Source organism: Palaemon carinicauda, chromosome 16 (assembly GCF_036898095.1).
Source record: "Palaemon carinicauda isolate YSFRI2023 chromosome 16, ASM3689809v2, whole genome shotgun sequence".
NCBI lineage: Eukaryota > Metazoa > Arthropoda > Malacostraca > Decapoda > Palaemonidae > Palaemon > Palaemon carinicauda.
This window is the reverse complement of record NC_090740.1, coordinates 110,017,934-110,038,035: the sequence shown is the minus strand read 5'-3', so window position 1 is coordinate 110,038,035 and position 20,102 is coordinate 110,017,934. Positions and strand designations below refer to the sequence as shown.

Below are 20,102 nucleotides of genomic sequence, written 5' to 3'. Positions count from 1 at the left end.
ACCACACTCTTTTGCCTCTCACATCTATCCTCCCATCACCTCTTCACTCCATCCATCCATCCACCCAAACCTTGGCCTTCCTCTTGCACTTTTCCCATCAACTCTTGCATTCATCATCTTCAGCAGATAGCTATTTCTATTCTCTTTACATGGTCAAACCACCTCAACACATTCTTGTTCACTGTAGCTGCTAATTCAAATTAATTTCTCACACCCATTCTCACCCTCACTACTTTATTTCTAACCCTATCCAATCGAGGTACAGCAGCCATACTCCTCAGACACTTCATCTCAAACACATTTTATCCCTGTCGGCTTCATTCCCCACAACTCCGATCCATATACCATAGTTGGTACAATCACTTTCTTGACTGATTACCAAGAGGCTTTAAACATCTTGCCTTGCCTGTCAAAAAAACTGTATTCTAATTTTCTCTTTGTTGCTTGTCCAACAACTTTGCTGCAAGAACTATTGTTGTAGTACAGTACTTGAACGATTTTCTGGTAATTTTCTATTACCCTGAGCTTAACGTCAGAAGACAGCAGTTATTGTATTCATTTTGGCACAGGACATATCTCCATTTTTCTCTCCTGGTCTTTTCAAAAGTCAAAACTTTGTTCTCAGCATTACGATCTAAGGTAATCATATGAAGGCCACCCCATCTACATATGTAATACAAGAATGTATGCAGTACTTTTGGTCTTCTGTCTCGCAATCTACAGTAGTTGTTTACAAGAGTGACTAGCTGGAGCAGCCAAGGCTACCAGGCTGTAATCAGCTGATCAAGGTGGCCTGGACCTAGATCAGGACACAAGGTCTCAGTCCTCAAGTACTGCATTTCCAGCTGAACCACACTGGTACCATGTACCTTTCCTGGAGGATGATGTAGCGGGGAAATCCTGTCTCTGTGACTACAGCTAGCCTTCCTTGATTATTTTTACCCCTTCCTTTCTTCTTGTGAGAGGATGAGTCGGAGAACAAAGAAAAGGACAAGGAGGAGCAGGCCCTGCTTCTTCCTCTTTTTAGTTCTCACTTCTGCCCTGAAAGCAGAGCTTTCGAGACTGGAGCGACCGTCAACAACAACTCTTGCCCAGGGGGAGAAACCACACGGGTTGCTCCTATAGGAAATACAGCATTGGGACACAATGTCACAGGGGAAGGCACACTCACAAGTGCACCCCCCCTCCAACCTGTCAACATTAGTGGCCAGAGGCACAACCACTGACCCAGGACCTCTTTGCAAAAGGGTCAGGCCAAAGACACAGGGAAAGGGGTGGTGAGCACTGCCACTAGGTCAGGTATTGAGGTCACACTCATAGATTTTATTTTAGATTTGCCCTTACCTTTCTTTATCACAGTCTCCGACCCTGCCACCTTCCCCGCAAAGCCAGAGGCATGACACGGCAGGCACCACCTTCACACCTGGCACTACAGAAGGTTCTAGGGAGGCCCAAGCCTTCATTAGGTCAAACTTATTGTCAACATCCTGCAGTCAAACCTGAAGTCCCTTCAGCCCTCTTAGAGAAGCAGCAAACACTCGCAGTTTCCAGCAAAGATTGAAAAAGACGCCGATGTTGATCTGCTCTCCTGACACGTGCGGAGTACTTCCTGGGGACCGATCCAGGGGCATAAGCGTAGAGGCATCAGCAGCAGACCGATCCCATATGAAGAGAATAGCAGCTGACCTAGCCTCCAAGGAGAAAACAGCAGCAGACCTACCCTCTAAGGAGAAAACAGTGGCAGAAGCCTTCACTGGTGTCTTCTTGGGCATTGCCTAGTCAGTCTCCGACGAATGCCTAACGCGCTTCTTCCCCTTCACAGCATATGCCTCCAACAATAGACACTTGGCACTAGGGGATGCCTGTGTACAGACATGCCCCCCAACACAAAGCACAATGGGAGTGCGGTTCTCCCTCCGATTTTGACATGAAGCAGTTGCAGCGCCCGACCTTCTTTCACGCAAACACGAATTTCATGTTTCCATTCCATAAACAACAACAACAACCTTAAAAGCATGAGAAAATAAATCTACAGCTGAAGAGCAGTGCTACATAGGTGTGTGAACAGTCGAAGCTAAAGTCAATAGCGAACCACCCTTACCAGTGGGATAACTGCTCATTATCCATTTCAACGACCGATTCCAACTCCCGCCGAATCGGGACAAAGGTTTGTATGTCATGTTAGAACAAATATATATCTGCTGTCTCAAGCTATTGCAAATTAGAATTGTATTTCAGTAGTACCATTTTGTCAATAAAGAAAATAATGTAATATAGGAAATATACAATATAGTCAAACAGCAATTGAAAAATACTTTTTATTACTTTACAATTTTACAATATCCATATATACAGCCAATAAATAACACCTTGACACCTATTCTACCATTTAATCCATTAATAGCTACTCATCCCCCCCATACAAATATACTACCTCTATGGTGCCTTATGTAACAAATTAGACGATAAAAAGATTTTTGCAGCTGCTTTTTTTCCTCCATAAGTTTACACTTGACTTTGTTTCAATTTTTATCCGTCAATTCAGACCATATCCTTCAGGCCAACAGCCTTGCTTCTACAAATGAGTTTCGGTGGTGTCATTACACTATTAAACGTTGACAAATACAGTGTCCTATGAAATCACGTCAGTGCACCTCACACATTCTTTGCAACATTCTTCCTACCCAGAGCTGTGTTCATTTTTCAATACCCTTTTACTTTTTCCCATCTTGCTGTCCAACTTCCTTTAATATTAGCTTCAAAGTGCAGGTTTCCCCTGTGGCATTGAGTAGCCTTCCCACACATCAACGCCAGTCAATAGGGCTCGTATATACCATAAGTCCAATCCATCATATCATTTACAGTACTTTAAAAAGCTTTAAAAAATGTCTTCCAAAATAATATATCATAAAAATGTCTTACACCAGTAATGCTCAGCTAAAAATTATATAAACTTGCCAAAACAAATTTCAACAAAACATTTATAATAAAAGAAAACAGAAACTCATAAATGTCATGTATAAATGAAATAACTTAATACGATAAGATAAATCAGGGTTTCTATAAGTGTTAATGGTGGTGGTAGTGTTACTTTAAAAAATAAAATGGAAGGAATATATTTTGAACTAGTTCATAAATACATAAAAGTTCAGTTTTCATTTCGTAAAGCGTTATTTGTTCCAACTTCTGATCATTATCCTTCATGTGATCAAGTCTCCTCCTCATTCTCTTGACTAGACATTTGGGAAACCAACTTTTTTATATTAGGTTTCCCCTCCTGAAAAATAAAAATATTCATTTAACAAATAAAAACTATGAATATCAATAAACGTTCTGTCTCCCAAGTACCTCCCTTCTCAGACACTCCACTGATAGAGCAACAATTCTTATTTCAACTGCAAGTTACTATAATTCAACAAACAATGATTTTATTTACAAGGTTTTATAGAGGAATTTTTTCTTAGTGCACATTTTGATGTAATTACAAACAAACAATTGCTGTTAACCCTTTTACCCCCAAGCTATTTGGAACTTTCCAACCCTTAACCCCCAGGCGTTTTTTTTTTTTTCAAGCACATTTTTCAGTAATTTTTTTCAAATTGCTCTAACAGCCTTAATTTTCGTCATAGAGAGGTCAGGTTGGTCTCATTCTCTTGGAAAATGCCTGAAGTTTCTAAAAAAATTATCAAAAATATGCAAGAAAAAATTTAAATAGCAGTTTTTTGCAAGGACGTACCAGTACGTCCATGGGGGTAAAGGGATGAGTTTTGTGAAACGTATCAGTACGTCTTTTGGGGTAAAAGGGTTAACAGTTGTGCATGTACTTGTTTAGCCAAAAAGAAAACCATAATCTTGCATACTGTAATTTTATGATGATTTCTCATGCAAAATACTTTATTGTAATTTTTTGCATACTGTACATGAATATAAAAAAAAAATTGTGATTACCATTACAAATTGCTTACTTGATTACAATTCCATGCCGGACAGCCATGGAAGAATCAAGTACCAAATCTCTTCCTAGAAATGAGTGAAGTAGTGATTATGTATACTGTATATATTCCAGCCACTTTAAGGATGTCTCCAGTCTCATCTTCCAAATTACTTATTACACACTACCGCACTTGGAAGAGCATAGGGTACAGTAATACCTCAACATACGAGCAAAATTTTGAATCGAGATACGAGCACGCTTACAGATGCTTACGATATATAATAGAGAGCTTGGGAGCACTCTAAGCCTGCATCACTCGTTCAGTTCACGTGGTCGTCGACTTCTGCACACAAATCCTTTGTTGTGTTTGCAATATTTATGTGATTTTCGCTGTATTTTTTAACATTCTATGTAATAAGTGATAAGTCCTAAGAAAGCGAGTGATAAGGTCGGAAGTGAGAAGAAAAAATGCATAATGACGGTAGAGATAAAGCATGAAACTATCGAGAAACATGAGCGTAGTGTCCGTGGGAGTGAGTTGGCACACCACCACAAGCTGAGTACATTGATGATATTGTACAATCCTCAAATAGAAAGATACTATAAAGAGCACAAAGGCATAACTATCGTGTCTGAGTTACGGAAAAATATAAATGACGACATGGTGAGGCTTCTGTTACTGCGGATTGAGGAGAAGCAGCTGGCAGGAGATAGCATTACCGAGACGAATATCTGTGAGAAGGCCAGCACAATCTACGAAGACTTGAAACAAAGGGAAGCAGCTGAAGGTGGGAAGACATTAACGCCAAGGGAGACATTTGAAGCTAGTCGTGGATGGTCCATTCTGATGAATTTATTTCTTCAAGGGAAATTAAGGAAGTGTTGGCTAAGTGGCAGGATATTTCTGATTTCATTGAAAAGAAACACCCTGATAGATTGTCTACTGGTCGTGCTTTGGCTATTTTTAACGACACCTGCCTGACTCATTTCCGCAATACTGTACAGTATTTTGAAAGGGAGACAGAAACAAAGCTCCTCAGATGAGTAATTTTTAGAAAAGGACTGTGCCAAGTAAAAGTGAGTCAAAAAAAAGAGCTAAGAAGAGTGAAGAACAGTAAAAAAAAAAATACAGGTAAAAAGTAGATAAGAATAAAAAGGTTTAAAAAAATAAGCCAATTTCAGTCTTACGCTGTGTGAGGAACAGTATTGCATACAGTACCATCCTATTATCTCTCTCCTTCCCTTCCACCCTCCTCCTCAGCATGCACCGCCATTAGTTGCTACTGCCTCGAAGGTAATAAAGCCATATTTTATGCATATCACAGTACTGTAATCCTTTTTATAATTTTTTGAGTGTATGCACAGTACTGTATGTTTATACTGTACATTATAGCAATTAAAAACATTTTGCATTCAATTGTCATTATCATTGATTTGGGTGTTTATAGAGAACCAAAACAAATTAAATTTTTGTTAGTTATTTTATAAGGGAAAAATTGAATTGAGATAAGAGCAAATTGACTTACGAACTTGATCCAAGAACGAATTATACTTATATCTTGAGGTATTACTGTAGTGTCTAATTATATTCTTAATTTAAGGAACTGTGAGAAAACTAAATTTTTATATACATAAAACTAATTTTTCATACAGCCAATCAATCTCATTGCACACTTCAGTAAGTCTAGATCGTTCTTTAAACTTTAGGCTTAAAGCATTTTGTCAACAAAGACACCACACTATCCCAGCACTAGCACTGCCTGATTCCTCCACCATCCATCCAATGCCCACTCTGAATGTTGGATACTGTCGACTGAATGTGCAACTGCAAGATCAATGTGGAGGAGATAGAATGCTATGAATATGACTGATAACAATAACGTGACCATTAAAACTCAACATTTACAATTGAATATACAGTACAGTATCAGTAACTTGGATGGGATCATGAGGGGTAGATGGAGATGGTTTGGGCATGCTCTTTGCACTTCCCAAGAGAGATTAGTTAACCAAACATTCAGCTGGGTGCCACAAGGCACTAGAAGAATTGGAAGACCCAGGCCTACATGGCTGAGGACTATGAAGTGCGAAGTAGGAGATGATGAATGGAGAAGTATTGAATTAAAAGCTCAAGATAGAGACGACTGGCAAAATTTAACCGAGTCCCTTTGCATCAATAGGTGTAAGAAGAGATGATGAATGAGCTTGTGGTGAAAAAATTTATATTTTTTCTGAATGGATTAGATTTCTATTTGGCGGTGAAAATCTCCAAACAACGATTATTATCTTTCTAAGATATGAGGTTGCCATTTAATGCACATAATGAGAATCATTTAAACTTACCCTTTTCTCTAATTTTGCAAGATGGGTCATATTCACCACAGGAACAATCGAGGGCCGACCATGAGCACACTGAAATGGTAGTTGACATGAGCAGAGAGAGTCTATCAGCTCCTGACATTCGGAGAGGGTCAGCTCGTCACCAAATTTCACCGCTCCTGTTACAATTGAAATAATTTATCAACACTAATGCTCTCAAAAACTTCTAAAAAATGGAAAATGAAATTCCAAATCATTCTTTAAAGGCATATTAATATATTAAACAAATTTTACAATACTGTAATTTTAAATTTCATAATTGCAGCAGTTTTCATAATTGTTTTAAATTCCATACCTACATGTTATAATAGTAATTTAACTCAATAGTATTGTATCAATGAAACACTTAAAATAAGTTTAATAATAAAAAACAAGACTGGTAAACTTTGAAAGCAAATGTGCTTACCTCTACATGCCTGACTATTCATTAAATATTGAAGAGGCTTTGGAATAATGCCAACAACACCGCCCGTTGTATACAGTGTGTGGCATAAGTCACGAACAATACTCTCTACAATGGTATCTACTGCTTGGCCGCGTCTATATCGTGACATGTTGGATTCTTTAGGCACTACATAGTTTGGAATGCCATGAAATGAAATCTCTGAATTGCTTGTCTGAAATACAATTGGAAATAAAATGTTAGATAATAAAGGAAAGAAATGACTAGTGTTATGCAATGCACAAATTCAAAGATGTGATATAAATCACCAATTTTGGGCAGTAGCTGTAGTGAACGACACCTCGTAGCAATGAGGGATTTTGAGGAGGGAGAGGTCTAATTGGAAAGGGACCTCTGGTAGTGGTATCACTCGCCCCAGTTTTAATACCGACACCCTTTAGGGGTGAGCGAGCTGGATATGTTTCTGGCATTCCTTGCAACTTTTTTCTCTGGTATATTTAGCAGTATTTATACCTTTGAAATGGTGCTTTAAGGAGCATTTCACGGAGCAACACAGGTTGAGCCCAGAAATGACTCGTGTTACGCAATGCACAAATTCAAAGAGGTGATAAAAATCACCAATTTTACCATTCCAGCAGTATGTCTATCTATCTATCACGGCACTTCCCCAACTTTGGGAGGGAACTGATATTCAAAAAGAAACAAAAGTATTTTTTTCCTCATCATTCCTCCTTGCATGAAGAGTGACTCGGCCAAATTTGGTTGGGACTGCTAGGGTGCCACAGCCCTTTCTCCTACTGCCATTGCCTCAGCAGGCACCAATGATAAAAAAATATCACCAATGTATATTTAAAAAATAAAGACTTCAAAAGTCTACATGCAAGTGAAACTACTTTAACAGAGAAGTAAGTGGTACCCTTGCTAAGCTACCATTTAAGTGGTACGTTTGCTCCAGCAACAGTCGAAACAAGTGGAGATAAACTATCATTGCTCTCTGACAGAAATCTTACAATTCTGAGCAGTTCATTTTTAAAATAAAAAATCATATGTAATAAAATAGGGTTAGTATTTATGTAGATAAATCTTGAAAGCTACATCTAATGCTTACAAATTTTATAAGTATTCAGATTAAATGCAATAGTACATTAGCTTTATGACTTTTAGAACATTACACTACGTACCTTGGTAAAATGAAGGCCTCTTTGAAAGAATAGCTCCTTATATGCCACCATTAACCTCACTTCGTCATCAGGAAGACTAAGGGATATCGGAGGAGTGACCATAGAGGTAACAATAATTCTTTTCCCTGACTCAGCAATTTCAAGGTTTTCTTTGATGATGCTCTCCAATCGCACTCTTTCGTGAATTGCATGTTGGTCAAACAAGACCATCAAATTGTGTGATGAATTTGGCTCCTCGTGTAAAGTATACTTGATGTTGCAAGCTATGAACTTCTTATCAACCTGTCCCAAAACCTGGAAGTAAACAAATTAATTAATTATGAATATAAATATTACTCAAAAAACTTTTTCGTACATAAAACTAAGACAATTATATCCCTCTTAAAATGAAAGAAATCAGGCAAACAGTAATTTTTCTTATATGAGGAGGGATCCTAGAGTCTCGGGCAGCCACGCCTCCTCTTTCAAGACAAGATTCCTTGTCAAAATTGAAAGTAAGAGTGTAAAAATGAATAATACTGAAGTGTCCAGAAAGTGTAAATTAAGTGATTTAGTTAGTATTAGTTACGTCTTTTAAGAGAGAACTCTAGATGCTTTCCATTAGTTCTCATGGAGGGAGCTCCTCCTCCTCCTCCTCCTCCTCCTCCTCCTCCTCCTCCTCCTCCTCCTCCTCCTCCTCCTCCTCCTCCTCCTCCTCCTCCTCCTCCTCCTCCTCCTCCTCCTCCTCCTCCTCCTCCTCCTCCTCCTCCTCCTCGTGCATATTTCTAAATTTTATTAAAAATTATTCATTTCTAATGTTAGGGTAATAATATGTACAATAATTACCATTACAAAACCTTTGAAAATTAGTGAATATATGTATTTATGAACATGTGGAATGTATCAGGTGAAATTTCTTTATTTTTGGGGATAGAAGCATTCAAGGTTGTGAGCTTGCTCCTGGAACGAAATAAATCAGTTAACTGAGGTACTATTGTATAATAGTTGTTTTCCCCAGGACAGTAGTTCTTTGCTGGATTTGATATCCATCGAAATCAAGACACATTACTACAATCGCCTTAACCCCCGTTTGATCTACGAGTTACTACCATCGCAAAGGTAGCTGATTGGTTTATATAGTATTGCAATGTTTGTTTAACACTTCATTTATTTACAATAAGAATGTTCCTACTTCATAACCAGGCCTGTTCTTTTTTAAAATAATGCTACAATTTGAGAGTGTAAAATTCTAAAACATTTTAAAGCATTGGACCTTCAAAGAATGTTAAATATGCCTCTGAGAGAAACAAAGCGTAATCATTTGGCGTAGCGCATTTTTTCCTTCATACTTATAAGGGTAATTACAATATGTTCTGTTTATGCTTTGCATTCCACTCATATTTTAATAATATATGAACATTATACATATTCACTTATTTCATAAATAATTTATTTGTTCGTTTTTTATCATGATGATTCAACGTTGTGACCGACGTAAGTTAACGTAAAACGATGTAAAGCAGTTTTTATTTTTCCATTTAGTATTTAAGGATGGTCGACAAAAGGTTGGAACTAACGAATGTCGAACCGACATAAACTAGGGTGCAACTGTACTGTACCTTGTTAATGATTCAGCGGTTGCTCCAAAACCACTGAAAACCTACCCCTATTTTAAAGGACGAAAGGTTTGGACACTCTTAGGAATAAATCAATATTGAAAGACAACAGTTCAGTTTTAGTATTATCAAAATAGATTCTTAAAACATTTATAACACATGTATACTGTAAGTAAAATATATAAAAAGTTAAAATATTATTTCAATATTGATCTTACCTTACAAGATGGAAGCATTTCTTTGGTGAACTTGTACGGGTGCACAATATTATAAATCCTAACTGGTCCTCCCTTGCTTGACATTCCCTCTCCGGCTTTGACGCACGGTTCTGAATGAAGGACATCAGCATCCATAGCAAAATTATGAGGCTCCCAAAGTTGACAAATCTGGGCTACGTTTGATTCGCTGGTTTCTTCTAATGATGGTTTAGCTGCCCATTTTACAGATTCATTATCAGCTTCAAAGTCTTTTAGCAAAGAATCTATCTCGAGTGGCATTGATGACGAAAGTTTTTCGTGCGACGGCATTTCTTTCCCCTCAACAAGAGATTCCGTATTTTCAACTGACTGCGAATGGTTAACATTTTCATTTGCTGCTGTTAATGACTCCATATTACTAGGTTTGATCAAATTTTCTGTCTTAGACTTTTCTTCTATGTTTAATTTGCTTGATGTAAGAGTGGTCTTTTTACAGGCTATTTTTTCAGCATCCCTTCTCTTTTTCCATGATAAGAATGTTGAATATCCATGACTCAAAGTGAAGTCCTGTCTTGGATGATACTTTCCATAAGGGACGTAATCGGGCTCATGAGTTAGGGGAACTTTCAGTAGTGGTGCCCCGAGTGACTGACTACTATTCCACTCTGGCATATCCTTAACAATGGGCTTGTCATATGAAGTGTTTCCAGTTCTTACATTGATATATATATTTTTCCCATTACAGTCAGAGGTCTCCTTCCAACCACTTACAATTTTAGATACTTCAGGGTTACTATTTCTAGTAAGATTAGTTTCATCTGAACAACTGTCCAATGTTTTTGAGATGCTGCTTTCACAAAATGCCCCCATATCATTAGTAACAGGAATGCACGGTTCATTTTTCTTCTTGTTAAGCAATTCAGTATGACACACTTCATTTTCCTGTTTGTTTAACATTTCTTCAGATTCATTAATCAAGGAGTCAGACCCAGTACATCTCTCCTCATCTGCATTGGTATTTTTTATATCAAGAGGAGGAACCAAACAGTCTCTATTTTCAAACGAAAATCCATTTTCTTCATCATTTTTTTCTTTCATCGTTTTCTTCTCAGCTTCAATAAAAAATGAATCTGATCCCGAAAAGTTTTCTTCACCAAGTTTTGCCTTCAGCGATGGTACCAAAGAAATACCTTTATCACATGGAAGTTCCTTTTCTTTAGGAAGAATACGTTCTGTATCGGCACCTTTCACCGAGATTTCCCCAAGAGTAGACTTTATTAGTGCAGGGTCATTTCTAGTATCTTCAAGCATCCCAGTAGAGCACAAAGAATAGCCGCTAATGGTTGGGAGAGTAATTCCCAAAACATCAATAGTTGAAGAAAATTCTGAGCTTTTTGATGACTCCGAATCTGCGGTACTTGGGACGGTAAGTTGCGAGAAATGAAGTGATGGGGACTGCAGAACTTCTTCTTCTGTTGGTATCACTACATTTTCATTTCTCTTCCTTTCATCAGTATCAACCGGTTTGGCTGAGACAGAAGAACAGTCCTTTGGTGCTGAAGAGACACAACTTGGCATTTCTTTGGAAGGCATTATGTTATTAATGTCAACATTTGTCAAAGATGTAGACTGTACTAATGAATCAGTATTTATTTGAGGAGAAAAATTTTTATTTTTTATGGAGTTTGAAGTATCATACTGACTAATTCCATCAGAACAACTTTCTGGATGTATTTCTACTGTAGTTTTACCACATGAATTATTTGGTTGTTGCTGTTGACTTCCTGAAATGCTTGACAAAATATGAAAATCACTAGATATGGGAAACTCAACTGATGTGCTCTCTTTAATAACTAAAGATGATTCTGTCATTTCCTCAATCTGAACAGAATTATCCTTAGAATTAACATCTCCCTTGTGAATACCTTTGTAGGTCTTACTTTCAATTGCACTGTTTACCCTTATATCTGTGTCCTTTGCTGCAGAATCTCTCTTGGTACCATTCTTCTGAACTAAGTCCTTCAAAGATATCACTGGTGTTTCAAGTTCACTAAAGCTTTGCGTTTCTTGGATGAAAATTTGAGATCCTGGATCACAATGTATAGTCTTACAATCAGCAGAACTCCCATCCTTATAAATTTCAAAAGGTTGTGTGCCATGATAACATGAAAAGGGTTTACCTGAAAACTTATTACAACTCTTGTCTTCTGCTTCTGGCTGAACCGGAAAAGCAGCAATACGACCCTCTTTAGGTATGCTATTTTCACTGCCTTCGTAACACTCACTTGATGAAGTCTTTGTTATCCCAACAATTTGATCTTTAATTACCTGACAATCAGGATGCTCGGAAAAGCTTACCATTTTCTTCTGAACAATATCTTGGTTAGTAAAATCTTTAGGAGGTTCTGGCAATACAGGAACAGTACAAAAAGAGTGTTTATATTTACTAACAGTACAAAAAGAGTGTTTATATTTACTATGTTGTGGAACAGGTAGTTTATCAGGGAGCTGATCACTAGATTCTGAAGTTTTAATGTCACTGTCATTTTTAAAGGTAGAAGTCAGTACAGGAGAAAACCTAAAGCTACTGTCAAGACTTGTATCATCGTTTCCTAGGCCAATCTCATAATCCTTTGATAATTGTTCATTACAATGATTTTGAGGGTTCTTGGGGTCTTCTGCATCAAGAACTTTAAACAAATCTCCATCAACTTGTGGATTATTTTCAATTAATTCACTTCCAAGATTTGATTTGGCTGCAGACCTTAAACTATATTTTACTTGTCTATCATTCTTTTCTCCATGATTTTGAGATTCACAATTCTTTGGAATATGAGACGTTTTCAGTAGTGGTTTTTCAACAGTACACTCAGTAATGGAATCACTCTTTTGCACGGTCGTTTTCTCCTTCATCTTATGTGAGCATTTGCGTGAGAGGCTAGTAGTTTTTGTTTCTTCTAAATGACTCTTAACACCAGAATTCTTAAAACTTTTCTTAAACTTAAATTTTTCAAGAAATTTGCTTGATTCCTTTTTCTTCTGATATTTCAACATACCATCTTTCAGAAGACTGGAAAGAGATCTTTGTTCATTATCATCAACTTCGGTGCACAAAGTAGAACTAGAAGGAGATTGGTCAATAGAGTCTAATTTGTTAGCATAGTTAAGTAATTTATTTTTCAATGGAGGAGGTGAAGATGGTGTTTTTATTAAGTCTTGTTCTGGTGTAGACAAAGTCTTTGAAGAATATATTTCCTTTACTTTTTCATCATAAAGCTCTTTCAATTCTCTTAAAGAACTTTTCTCTGACCTATTTTCCCCCAAAAAATCAGTTTCTATCGTACCTTCTGATAATTTCAAAATATTCGTTTCAGTAGCTTTAGGACAGCTGCGTGTGTGTGTACCCACAGACTGAATATCAAGGTTCTTTTCTTCTCTCTCAAAGAGTGAGGAGCTAAATGTAGGAATATCATCCTCATTTTGGAGATCACTAACATTTGCTTCATCAATGGAATCAACGTTTGGTAGTTGTGAATGTTCATCAACCTCTTGGTTGGGACCTTCATGATCACTGTGTTCAAGTATTCTTTCCCGTAAATTTCGACTGTCTTTTCTTTCCTTTTCCAAGATACTTTTTATGTACTCTACATGGCCTTGATTATTCCTAACATGAGAAAGATTTGATAATTTTGAATGTTCATGCACCTCTTCTTGACTGGAACCTTCATCATCACTGTGCTCTTCAAGTATTCTTTCACGTATATTTCGACTGTCTTTTCTTTCCTTTTCCAAGATACTTTTTATGTACTCTACATGGCCTTGATTATTTCTGACAGGAGAAAGATTTGATAATGTTGAATGTTCATCCACCTCACCTTGATTTGACAATTCATCATCACTGCAATTTTTCACATTTTTTTCTTGTAATATTTTACTGTCCTTTCTTTTCTTTGCAAGGACACTTTTTATGTACTCTGCATGGCTCAAATTCTTTAAGTCCTGATTATTCCTAACAGGAGATACATTACCTTGAACAGCTTTATTCAAAGTCTCATGATCATTTGTTTTCTTTGTGTTAATACCTCCGTGACATTCTTCGATTTTCTGAGGCTGCTGATTTTGATTATCTCTGCTAGACTCCCCATGCTGGCACTGTGAAGAGTTGTGATTACCATTATCATCACCATTTCTGTTATCATCTTCATTGCTGACTGGAGTAAGGTCATCAAAGTCATCCTCCTCTGGGTCAACACAGGTGATCTGACTTTCCATTTTTGTATTGATGCGTCGAACAATAAGGCTTCGCAAACCAGATAAGTTATCCTCAACACAGATTGTGCGTCCATATTTCTCTTTAGGGAGATCATCCCCAACCTTTGTATCAGCAGTTCTCTTTCGACTAAATACCTGAAGAAGAGCTTGACTGCTGTGAGGCACAGGCAAATCGTCTTCAACCTTTTCTCGACCAGATCTTCGATATCTCTCGTCTAGGGATATTACTAAGCCCTCATCCCGAATAAAGTTCAAAATCATTTCTTCTATACACAGTAAGAGCTTATCCCATTCCTTGAACTCCACTAGGGTCTTTCGTGGGTCAAAGCAAATGTCATAATCACTCAAAGGACATTCAATATTCAAAACAAACATACCATACAGTCTAAGGCCTTTAGTAGGACTGGATGGAGTCCTCCCCGGAGCTGGAGTTGTAGGATGAAGCCTACTGCTTATGATGGAGCTCCTAGTTAAAAGGTCATTCAAAAATTTGTGAATCTTTGTCTTTAACACCAATCTCTTGTTTACGTATACAAACTGAAGCGATTTTGTTGTGTGGGGTTGTGTTCCTACATAGCCCGAGACATTGAAATTATCAATGGAATGGAACACTTCTGCCAAACCTTGAGCTCTTTCTGAGCCAAACAACTGTATGAATGTAGACATTAAGCCATTACTTTTACTTGCCTGAAAGACTTGCTCATTGGTATTGTCATTTTTCAAGCAAAAAGATACATCAGGGTGCATCAACGCAAAACTTTTCAAACGAATGCAAATGTTCTCGATGTCAAGGGCCTCTTTGATCAATTTTCGTCTGACTGGCATGTTGTACATGAAGTCTTGAATGGTGATGGTAGTTCCTACACTTGGCCTCTTAGAAGCAGGAGAAACAGACTTTCCCTTTCCATACATGAAGAGTTTGGTATATGTATCTGTCGAGCCCCGCGAGCGCGTCGTTACGTCAATTATGGCGGCCAAATCAACGATGCTAGCCAGAGCTTCTCCACGAAATCCATAGTAAGTGAGATTATTGGAAAGGTCCTGAAGCGAATGACATTTGCTTGTTGAGTGTCTGCAAAGGAGATAATCATTAATTGAGCATTGAAATGTATACATTCCAATTCAAGCATCATAGATATTTTAATTTTTATTGTCCCTAACTATACAACCCTGAGTCATTTAATTAGAGTATGATTTCTGAAACTGGAAACTCAGCTTTTAGAAAACGAGGTGTTGGTAGTTATTGGCGGGTAGCAGGGAAAGCCCCGCCCTCCCGTCCCGCTGTCAGTGGACCTTGGGAGGCGCAACAATGATGACTCCAATCCTCTGCCCATAATTTCCAGGTAACAGGCTACATTTCTGTTATTTAGACAGATAGACATGAAGGAACCCCCAGCATATCCTCAATGGATATGATGTCTGCAATTTTATACTAAAGTACAGAAATAATATTGTTATTCATCTTCCCCCCTTGTCAAGAGGATGGGAAAAATGCTTCTATCTTAAACTAAAATATAATAGTTACTCGGTATAGTAGCTTACCTACAACAAGGTCTGTTCCAGTGCGACGTAATAACTTGACCACTACTAGGTTCCTATAGTATATTCAACCTTTTAAGATTTCTAGGGTAGGGACAAGTAGAAAACATGTAGTTGTCTGATCTATGAGTCTTCCTACAGAGAGATCTGTTTTAGGAAGATTCACTTTAGACCTTGAAAGTTGAAGAGAAAGGTTTGTTTCTTAAATACACCTGTTTCCTTTTTTTTTTTATCATTCCAGATACTATTTACTCCCTATCAAATATACTAATGTTTTCATCAATCTTCGTATTAATAATCAAAGTAAATACTGAAGTATAGGATTCTAGTAGTATGTGAAGTATCTTTTAAGGTAACATGTACATTTTACTCTGCAGTCAGCATTCTATTGACTAATAAAAATTCAAAATCATCTTTGGAACTATAGACATTCTGTCTATACCATATGCTTTGACAATCAAGATTAATTACTTCAATCCTGCATGTGCAGCATAAATTACTTCAAAAAACAAATTTCATTTAATTGTCACTCTTCTCTTTTAGGTGAGGCTTGAGGTATGTTTATCAAATGCTCACTGGAGTTACTTTCCTTGGCAATACCTAGTGAAATTTCTAGTCAAGATTCAAACCAAAGAATAAAGTAAATCTGAATATTTCTGGTCTACTTTTGATTTGGAGCAAGCATTTTCAACTTACACTATAAGTAAAAGCTCAAAACAAATGCAAGGCATTTGAGACATGGAGGGAGAAAAAAAAGAGCCCTAGATCCAATATGAGTCATAATTAACAGTGAAAGGTGAATTTCTTAAGCTAAAAGAGCGAATGGTAACATCAACCAAGATACAGTCATTAGCAAAGCCACCATCCAAAGAAGAATGTGAAGCGTTACGCTTAACTTTCTTCACTTCTCCCTGTCCTCGGTTAATCCAGTATTTAATAAATCTAAAACCATTTAATCCATGGGTATTTCTACACTCGTATCTACTCTTAGCCTCTCTAGAAGCAAAGCATATCTTATGTGTGACAAACTTAAGACTCGAACATTCGACCTATCAAAAACAAGAAGATATATTATTTCAGAAAACATCTTGAATAATAAGTTAAAAACTTATTATTACCACACTGCCAAAACATTCTTTATAAGTAAAAAAATCCTCTAATATTAAAGTTAGCACCACCAAATGAGATGTTATCACAAGGGCTGACCAAACGAGAATGACAGTTTCAGAATAGCGGCCATTTAGTATGGTTCATAAAGTATTAGATAGGAGGGTTAGTCATAAAATCCACAACTGTTCCTCTAATTTTGAGTTTCTCAGCCAAGCTGAGCTTGCCAAATGTATTGCAAAATGCACATTGGGTAAGATTTATTGAAATAAAAAACTATAAGCAATGGGTAAGACACTGAATAAAGACCTCTCATATATACAGTAAATTTTTCTAAACAATATACAGTATAGTATATTATTTAATAAAGAATTATTTGGCTTTCAAGGCCTACAGCACCTCTGCTGCCCAACATTAGCCCTAAAAAAAATTCAGAATTTTGTATTGTTATAACTACATAATACAAAACATCAAAATTCAGCAAAATTAGGTAATTTTACATTCTACTATTGTATTGTATTGAGCTGTTGACCTTTCTTAAAAACAAGTGTTCTTGGAATCTTCATTAGTTTAAATGCAAAAGTAAAAGAGAAAAAAACATCCATTAACTTTTGTTTCACATATGTTTACCTGCTCCCAAGAATCTTCAGGTTTTCATGACAAATTCCATGACCATTATCGACTACTTGAATCCGGAAGATACTGAAGTCGATAATAATGGCTATACATGTAGCTCCTGCATCTAGGCTATTCAAAACCTGCAAAATATCAATAATGTACGGATACAGTAACTATAAACAACACATACATACAGCAACTACTGTATATACAACACATACAAAAACTCCTCACATTACCATAACAGAATACAGTACAGTAACACAAAGAATAATTTATAAAAGGTACAGGTAATAAATGAAACTTACACATTATAGTGGTATACCATTCCTTAATAGGCCTATACCTGGGAAGGTGAATCATAGCTGAAAAAATTATACCTACTTATAAGACAAAAGGTTTGTATATATGTCAGACTAAATAAAAGAATTTTAAACAGTTTTTAGGACATGATGATCACCGCAAATCATAAAAAATTTTCTCAGTATGACAATTTTTTTGTGCAATTGGAGAAGAAACAGATAAGATGTGATTCTCAAAAGTAAATTTGCAATCAAGACTCACACCTAGAACTTTAAAGAGGATTTATATAGTTAAAGAAACATTATCCAGGCAAGGACCCGGAGGGTTAGAGGTAGAGGGTACAGCAGCTTTGATGGACATTAGCATGAGAACTTCAAGGCAAGTTTCATAAAGAAAAAATATTAAAAACAAGTACAGTAGTAAAGCACTACCACATCAATTCCATTTGCAACAAAAACTAAACAATATTGCAACACAATTTGTCTACTTTTTATACTTACTAATTCTTCAACACACTGTCCAACACATGAGATAGAAACACCAGATCGTAACTTGGATCGCACAGACTCCGGAAGGGGAAGAATCTTGCTAGACATAGGGAATCTTTTGACTAACACCACGTATCACAGGCTATACACAAACATCATGTCCCTGTATAAATGATAGATATAATTTATTTTTCCAAGGTATTCTATATATATATATATATATATATATATATATATATATATATATATATATATATATATATATATATATATATATATATATATATATATTATATATATATATATATATTATATATATATATATATATATATATATATATATATATATATATATATATATATATATATAATCTTGCTGATATTATATAAGAATGTTGACAAGTTCACAAGGTATTGAAAATAAGTGAAATATAAATCTTAAAGTAGTTTATATATTTCTTAACTATACAAACCAAATTCTTTCATTAAACCAGAATCTTTTGATAAAAATGTGACTTCAGCAAATCTGAAATGGCCATTAAAGTTTAACTATCGATGAGTAGTGGGAAAGCCGCGCTCACCCCTCAGACAGCCAGTGTATTACTTTTGAACTTTAGGTGAAAGTTGCAAATTGAGATCTTAGGACAGTGATTTCAATAAGGTAAGCTACCCTGGTTGGTTACTATTAGGAAGCACCATCTAGGCTAGGTTTGATGGTATTCTTGTATTTTGTTTACCTTTTAAAATCAGATAATGATGACAATTGAGAAGTCTTGTGTTCGGAAAAAAAAAAAAACTCGGCATAAGCTAAGGATACGGCTTCTAAAGGGGGTGTGGCAGAGGGATGTAGCCCTGGGTAGCGAAGTATATGGTTAGGTTAGGTGGGGAAATTTAGGTTAGCTGGTGTTCTTGTGCTTTGTTTCCCTTTTATTATCGGACCATGTTGAAGATTGACAAGTCAAGACTTTGCCAGAACCGGCCAGATAGTACATGAGTCTTTGACCTTACACCAAATATGTGTAGTAAGGTGTAACAGGTCGTAGGAGAAGGCTTGGTGTAGACCACATAACTCTGGCCAACTAATGCAGAGGAAAGCGGCTTCGTCTACCTACAGTATATTAAGCCGTGTCACGGCTAAATAAATAATAACAATGTATGTTAATTTGAGTTACATGGCAAATTAAATGTGTTTGGGGAAAGTCTACTACCATAAAAAGGTTAAAAAGAACAAAACGTAGTTACTTTTGACTGAAAATCCTGAAATGACAACAACGAAGACGAAGGTTTGTTTGTTTACATTTTGTGAATCAACAGAGATGGGATCTGTCTAGATAGAGCACCTAGTTTTCATAGACACTTCTCTAGTCTCTACCTGTTCCTTTCTTCTGAATTTATCTACTTTATCAAACCTTAGTGTATTCTTGAAGCAACTTTATTTTAACTTTAGTTTTAATTATAGATTATTTTACAGTCAATGGTGGTAAATTTAGACATTTCAATATAACCACTCCGGGCTTTGGATATCAATATGGCGTCACTTCTTTTAGGAGTAAATAATCATAATCTATATCGGATATTTTCTACGATTTTATATAGAGCCCTTTCAGTACGTGAATTCTCCGATTCGAAAGAAAAATTGTTATAGATCTAATATCAATGTTTTTACCAGTAGTGGTAACATAAGGTTTGTTGAAAATAACGTCACATGTTTCATTTCATTATCTATTTTTCCCCGCCGTTATCCCTACATTAAAGGGTCAGTTGCCTGATGGGCCCTCTCCAATGCTTCCTCTTCCACCAAACCTTTTATCTCCATATCATCCTTCGCCTTATCTCGCCATTTAAATCTCTACCTCCCTCTCCATCTTCTCCCTCTAACAGATACCTCCTCGCTCCCTCCCCACCGTCCATCCTGAACACGCTCACACCACCTCAGTTGTGACACTTATAGGCTATCTCCTCTATAATCTTTACTACGCCTGATTTTCTTCTTATTTCATCGTTTCACAATATTTCATGTATGATATTCAGCATTCTCTTCTTTCTTCTCTCAAGATTTTCTTCCTCTTTTCGTCTTAGAGCCCAA

At 36.6% G+C, this 20,102-nt stretch overlaps 1 protein-coding gene across 1 annotated transcript; it reads right to left on the bottom strand.

Annotated features, from left to right (window-relative positions):
* Window positions 1-2,340: 2,340 nt before the first annotated feature.
* On the bottom strand, window positions 2,341-19,388 carry LOC137655784 (uncharacterized). Its single transcript, XM_068389925.1, has 8 exons — window positions 19,259-19,388; window positions 18,029-18,179; window positions 17,238-17,365; window positions 9,711-15,033; window positions 7,898-8,191; window positions 6,720-6,930; window positions 6,278-6,432; window positions 2,341-3,277 (listed from the first exon to the last, which is right to left on the bottom strand). The coding sequence occupies exons 2-8, from the start codon at window positions 18,122-18,124 to the stop codon at window positions 3,209-3,211; spliced, it is 6,276 nt and encodes a 2,091-aa protein (XP_068246026.1). The 5' UTR covers window positions 18,125-18,179; window positions 19,259-19,388; the 3' UTR covers window positions 2,341-3,208.
* Between the last annotated feature and the right edge of the window lie 714 nt (window positions 19,389-20,102).

Coding starts and splice junctions, on each gene's coding strand:
- LOC137655784 (XM_068389925.1), bottom strand. CDS start 18,124: ATGTCTAGCAAGATTCTTCCCCTTCCGGAGTCTGTGCGATCCAAGTTA. Junction 15,034..17,237: donor CTGAAGATTCTTGGGAGCAG/GTAAACATATGT, acceptor TCTCCTTTGCAG/ACACTCAACAAGCAAATGTC. Junction 6,433..6,719: donor GAATAGTCAGGCATGTAGAG/GTAAGCACATTT, acceptor CAATTGTAACAG/GAGCGGTGAAATTTGGTGAC.